The 6,726-nt window shown below is 27.7% G+C and overlaps 1 protein-coding gene across 2 annotated transcripts in view; it reads right to left on the reverse strand.

The window, feature by feature from the left end:
• LOC117174634 (TP53-regulated inhibitor of apoptosis 1-like) overlaps positions 1-6,726 on the reverse strand; it is a 7,599-nt gene continuing 873 nt past the window's right edge. The window contains exons 2-3 of one of the 2 annotated variants that reach the window (XM_033363903.1): positions 3,850-4,012; positions 1-898 (exon numbers count right to left, since the gene is read on the reverse strand). In XM_033363903.1, the coding sequence (XP_033219794.1) occupies positions 812-898; positions 3,850-3,996 (234 nt within the window). In that variant the 5' untranslated portion in view covers positions 3,997-4,012 and the 3' untranslated portion in view covers positions 1-811. The other variant, XM_033363913.1, reaches the window with a different exon arrangement.

A 6,726-nucleotide genomic window follows, 5' to 3' on the forward strand; every position in this document is an offset into this window, starting at 1 on the left:
TCTCATCTGCTAACTCTTTATTAATTATACAATTTCTTCTTTCTTAAATAATTAAACAAGTGAAGTGTCGCGGGAAAATACGATTAGAGTTTTCTTTTGTAAATTATTCAAAGTAACGATTTAAATGTTTCGATCGTTTACACAGGAACCATAAATATAGAAGACGGTCCGAAACACCCAATATCTTTCATCTACATTTTTACTGAAACTTTTATCAAAATTCTCAGTTACGAAATATATTCCGAATTAATCAGTAATGAGCTGAAAGGTTAAAATTGGTATTGCCTTATTTCAAAATGATCACTCTCATTGTTTTTCTCCGCGACCCTTCACATACATGTACCATTTACATCTCATTTATCGTAAAGCTCTGAGATCAGCCTCTAATTTTTCTATAACATTCATGGTCTTCTATTAGACAAATTCCTATTAAAGCGATAAATTTTCTATGCATATTAACCTATTGTAGGAGCATCATATGACAAGATAAGAACATTTACACCCTCAAAACAATGGAATAAAATCTGAATGTGAGGAATTTAAAAGTTTGTGCAATAACAAACCTAAGCAAATTCATATTTAATATTTTTCTTCAAGAGTGCAAATTGTATTAGTTTGGAATATCACGGTATATTTTATTTTTGAAGGATATGGTTCAAACTGATGTAGGAGAAGGTATCAAACAATCACTTTTTTCGTCCCGAATTTCAAAAACCTTACAATGTTTGATTTCCAATGTCCTTTGTGAGGAAAAGGGATTACAAGTAAATCTTCTTAGCCAATTGGTTAAAACCCCGTTCCTGGCCAGCTGTCAGCTGCCACTCTCGTCTTTTTTGTCATCCTCCAAGTAATTCAATTCTACGTCCTTCAACTCTATTTGTTGTTCCTTCATTGCTTTCTGAAATCAGTATTGTTTTCTTAATTTTAAAATATTTTCGAGAATATATATGAGTTTTTTCATAAATGCTAAAATCATTCAGGGTTGATAATTTTAATTAAATGATCAAATGAACCTAAAACATAGTTAGGCTGAAAAAAAGTATTGGTTAAGATTTACAAGAAATTACAAATAAGATAATGGGTGTGCTAAAAGTTCGAAACTTAATCGGATCGAGTCATCGACTCGTTCGAACTTCGAGTTTCGAACTTTTTGCATACCTCCAGATCAGGATAAATAGAAAAAATTCTGTTTCGAATCAAAATATGATTATGGAAATTGAGTACATTTTCAACAACAATAAATATTATTATTAATAAAAATTTAGTTATACTATTTCTAGTGATAAAATAATTGAACAGTAGAACTGGACAATTTCCAAGTAGAAAACTATAATTTGTAAAATGAAGTTTTCAATATTAAAGCATTTAAAAATTATTAAAGTTCTCAAAATTGGAATCGCAAAAAAATTGCAACTTTGGAACGATTCAATGGAAACAATTACAAACTAGATTAATAAAAAATGAACTATTTTACTTTTAATTGTACATTTCACACTGGCGGCACTTAACAATTAACAACTTTTAAAGCAGAAATCTATTGAAATTAAATAATTATAAATTGGAAACGTTTATAATAAGAAATCTCTTATTTGAATGTTTCATATTGTGCAATTTTAAGATCCATATTTTTCCATTTGGAAATAAATCAAATATAAGAAGTGGAAAGATTGTTAACAATTTAAAACTTTAAATTGGTATCGTTACGATTTCGAAAATAAAAATCGACATATCTTATCTAAATTTCAGAATTGAAAATCGGGCGTTTAAAATGCTGTACTGTGTAAAATTGAATGCGTATCTACAACTTTAAGCTGGAAATGAAGTCTTGAATTTTATTCTGTTTTATACAATCAAATGTTAACTCGTCCTAAAGTTCAAGTTAGACATTTTTAGTCACTCAATTTAACAAAATAGATTTTTGTACTCATTCAAGGTGGCCATTTTAATCGACGAAATAAATTCCCGGTCATTTCCCGGTTCGCAAACATTTTTCACGGTCAATGAAATTTAAAAAATGGAACACTAAAGCTAAAAAATTTTCACTTGAGGTAATAAAAACTGAGCTGCAAATGAAAGCACTCAAAGTGAAACTGTTAAATTTTGAACTTTTAAAATTGAAATTTAAAAGTTTTTGATTAAAAAACTTTGTATTCAAATGCTCAATAATTTACGTGTATAAAGTTGAAGGTACTAACATTTTTCAATATAAAAAAATATAAATCCACGTTGTCATTTCCAATGATCTAAATTAAAAAAGCAATCAATGAACTTTAAAATTTTCAAAATTATATAATTTTAAGGAATTTTAAGCTAGAAACATTAAATATTGAAAAAGTTTTTAATTATTTTGGAAATATTTTCAGAACTTGTAAATATCTCTCAAAATGGATTGAATTTTTTCTACAATTTTCAGAAAATCCTGCAAATTTCAGAAAATTTCTTTACAATTTGGATGTATAAATAACAATTGAACATTTATTATTTGTAGGCGAAATTTGAGTAATTTTAAGAAATAGGTAGAAGTTTTGAAAAGATTCAAACTTAATGTAAAACTTGAAATGATAGCCTGATATAAAACGAAATGTAGATTTTCGCAGATTATAAACAAAAAAATTAGATTCTTTTCAAGAATTGTGAAAGGCATCAAAATAATGAAAAAAAATCTCAAGATTCCTAGGAAAATTAAAAATAACTTTCCATTTTGAATAATTATTTAAAGAGAATATTTAAAAAGTTTTTCAAAGATTTAAACAAAATTTTCAAAAAAGATTCTAGAAGATTTTAAGAAAACTTTCTAAAATGTGCATGATCATTTTTAATCGTTTTAAAACTCCTAAATATTTCTTAAAATTACTCAAATTTTTTCTGCAAATGTTCAGTTTGGTTTCAATTTACTTGTCTTAAATAAAAGTTCAAATATTGCTAAATATTCAATAATTGATCTTCTTTTTAATTAAAATTTTTTTAATTTAATGGGTTAAAAATTGAATATTTTAGACTGAAACAATATTTTCAATTTAATAAAATGAAGTTATTTTTAAGTTGAAAATAGTTTATAAACTAAGGCTTTTATTTTTCATTTCTTCAAGCCTTTAATAAAGCATTTAAAAATTCTTGAAATTAAAAATGTAAGCTAAGAAATAAAAATGTTTAATGGAATATTTTGAAAGTCAAAAATGTGGAATTACGCATCGTCAGCTAAATAACAGCATAATTGAAAGACATACAAATTGCACTAATTATTTAAAAACTGTTGAAATCGAACGTGGACAGATTTTTCTTGTACAAAATTTTTAAATTCCCGGTAAAAAAAAATTCACAGTCATGTCCCGGTCCAGCGGCCACCCTGTCATTGTTTATATTTAGAAGGAAGAAAATGTCAAATTTGTAGGATTTCTACAGAAAAAAATTAGGGCGCACACAAATTATTTAAAAGTAGAGAAAGGTCAGAGTTTCACATCGAGGCTGCTCTCTTCTCTTATTGGTACCTAACTCCTCAAGGTCAATGAAACATTCTTTTACCAATTTTTGAAAACAAAACATTAAAAACAATAAAGGACAATAGGTAAAGTTAAAATAAAATAATCGGCTTTATCAACCCTGCGATGGTGGTAATCCATTAAGGAATTTCGGGTCCGATCACATTGAATCTTACCTCTACGCATTCGGTATAAACTTTGAGAAGAGAAGCGCACATCGAGTCATTGTTATTTCCTTTAAGGAATTTTTCGGAGAACCAAATATTGAAACAATCCTCATACTTTTCTCTTAATTCTTTGCACGCCTCCATTACCACAACCACGAGATTAGTTGTCTAAATTTCAAGCTTTTTGGGGTATTCTAATTTACCTTGACGCACTGCTGGTAGACTTTGAGCAAAGGTGCACACATCGACTCATTCGTTTCACCTTTCAGGAATTTTTCGGAAAACCAGGCGTGAAAACAGGAGTCGTACTCCTTCTTCAGTTCATTACACGACTCGCCGATGCTATTCATTTACGATTATTTAAATCTGAAAGCAAAAAGAAAAACGTTCAAATGCAGATTAGTGGAACCAGATGTCGGCCAGGTAATTCATGGAATTATTCAAAATGTAATACTATATTTTAATGAAATACAAAATTTGATGTTATGTTGAGAAAATTTGTAGTTTTCACAAAAATGGATTTTTTTTAAGACTTTGAAAAAGTGACATTCAAATTTATTACTTGTATTGAGTTGAAAAATATGAATATAACGAAAAAGTTTCTATATTTATATCTTGCCTTGCGTCTCTGCTATTTGGGAACGGAACAAAAAGATAGTCAAATTTTTCAAAATTTGGGACATAATTTTGTATCTAACTGTAAGCTGACGGTCAGAAAACTTTTTTCTGCGTAAATCTTACGAAACCCGTCTCATGGATCCAGTAATTCTTTTCAGTGTGTTAAATGTTCATGTTAAAAACAACTTAAATGGTATCAATGAATTTATATCGAAACTAAGTCTTAATTATTAAAAGAAAAAGTAAATTAGGTGAAAACATGTTTCTAAGCATCTTTTCTATGAAACTACACAATACCATTAAAACTAAAATAAATTTTTTGGGTGTTTTATTTTTTTATCAAAAAAGGAGAAGAATTTTAAAAAACCTATTGCATTTTTTAATCTTGGAGATCTGGCGACAGCCCCATTGTGACAGTGGTTTTTGTCAAAAAATCTAACTTTTCGAAAATGTTGAAGTATAAAATACAAACTGTTCTACACAGACTATTTAAAACTAAAGGTAAAAGTATCCACAACAGTAATTTAATGATTGTGAATTCTCTTTTGTTAAAGCTCCTTCGGCTAACGAACACATTCTCATCACGTATGTCGTGCTTCGCACTCGATTTTATCCCTGAAATTTTATATCATTCCCATAAATGTATATTATTATAATTCGTAACTTGCATTGGTATTAAAATAGACGAAATTTCATTGCCCCGTTTAAAAAAATTTGAAAATATTTTTTGCAATTCATTTGGAATTCACTCTAAATTATTATTAGTTTATCCTAATTTTTTTAAATTCTTCTAAATTTACTCAATTCTATTCATTTGATAAAGTTTTTAAAAGTTTTTATTTCATTCATCTTGAAGCCTTTAAAACTCACCCCAAATTTGGAGGCATTTGATCAAATTCTTTGGAAGTTTCTTTAATTTTTCCCTAATTAATATCAAACTCATTTTTGAATTTATTAAATTATAATTGTACAAAATTTATAACTGATTTATTTTGAAAGTGGTTAGTTTAAATAAGTTTGTTTTGGAAATGTTATATTAAATTTTTTTAAACTAATTGAAAATTGTACATATCAGTATTTTTTTAAATATTATATTTATTGTATAAGGTACTATCTTAAAAAAAACTGGTAAATTTTCGTACGCTAAAAGTTAAAAAAAACGGCTTGTCGTATGAAAAGAATAGGTGAAGGGAATTTTGTAGCTACGTTTTGGAACATACGCCCTTATGAATATTTTAATTTGTCTTGTGCCGTTTCTCTAAACAGTCAATTTCATTATTTTTAATGTTATTTTTTACGATTTAAACGAAAACCACGCATTTTATCAAGAAATTATTTCAAAAAAAATTTTAGATTTTTTTGGGTTAAACAACCTTTCTCTTATATCTTGTGTCATTTTACCAAAAATGTAATTTTTTTTTATTTTTAATGTTGTTATTCACGATTAAAATAGAAACTACCAATCATATTTAAAAAACCATTAATAAAAATTGTGTCCTATAAAAAAGTGATTAATAACAAATTTGTAGAAATTTTTAGGGTGCATAATGTTTGCCTCATAATTTTTTTCCTATCTTGCATAGTTTGACAATAAAATACAATTATCATTACTTTTTGTTTGATCAAAATTTGAATTATCAATTTTTCGAAAAAATTCAAAAAGTTGTTATGATAATCTTGTAGGGCTTTCGAAAATTAACATTTTACTTTTCAAGTACTATGAACAAGTGTACAGCCCACGAAGCGGGCAGAGTTTTTTGCTTTTTACTGTTAATCATGTTTTTCATCATTAGAGCCAAAGCTATACATCCTATCAAAAAGTGGTTGATAACAAATTTGGAGATCTTTTTCAAATGCACAATTTTTGTGTCTTCATCTTTTACCGTATTTTGCAGTTTGGCCGAAAAATGAAATTTTTGGAATTTTCATAATTTCGTATGCTGTCAAAATATGAAATTTTGCTTTTTCAGAAAAATCACAAAAATTGTTAGGATAATCTTGTAGGGCATTCAAAAAACAACATTTTTCTTCTTTTGACTTTTTTTATATCGTGCGTTATTTGGCCTAAAATGTTCATTTTCGTGTTTTTTGGAATTTTGTAAATGCTATAACTCTGGTAATTTTTGATATTATGAAAAAAGTCATCAGGATAAATTGTTAGAATTTTTGAATACTATGAATAAACGTACAGAGAATTTTTGAAAAAGTGGTCTCAAAAATATTCAAAATGTGCCCAGTTTTTTAATTTTTATCCAAAATGGCTGGCTAACGAACTTGACCTTTAGTTTAGGACACAAAACGAGTGTAACAAAGGCCAATCTAATAGATTAATTTTTTCAGAAGTTATCGTGTTCACAGGCAGGAATACATACAGGCATACAGAGAGACACATTCGTAAAAACTTGTTTTTCGGATTCAGGGGGTCTCAAAATGTGGAAATTTGACAAAGACTGGGGGGGGGG

This window comes from Belonocnema kinseyi, chromosome 1 (genome assembly GCF_010883055.1).
Source record: "Belonocnema kinseyi isolate 2016_QV_RU_SX_M_011 chromosome 1, B_treatae_v1, whole genome shotgun sequence".
Classification (NCBI taxonomy): domain Eukaryota; kingdom Metazoa; phylum Arthropoda; class Insecta; order Hymenoptera; family Cynipidae; genus Belonocnema; species Belonocnema kinseyi.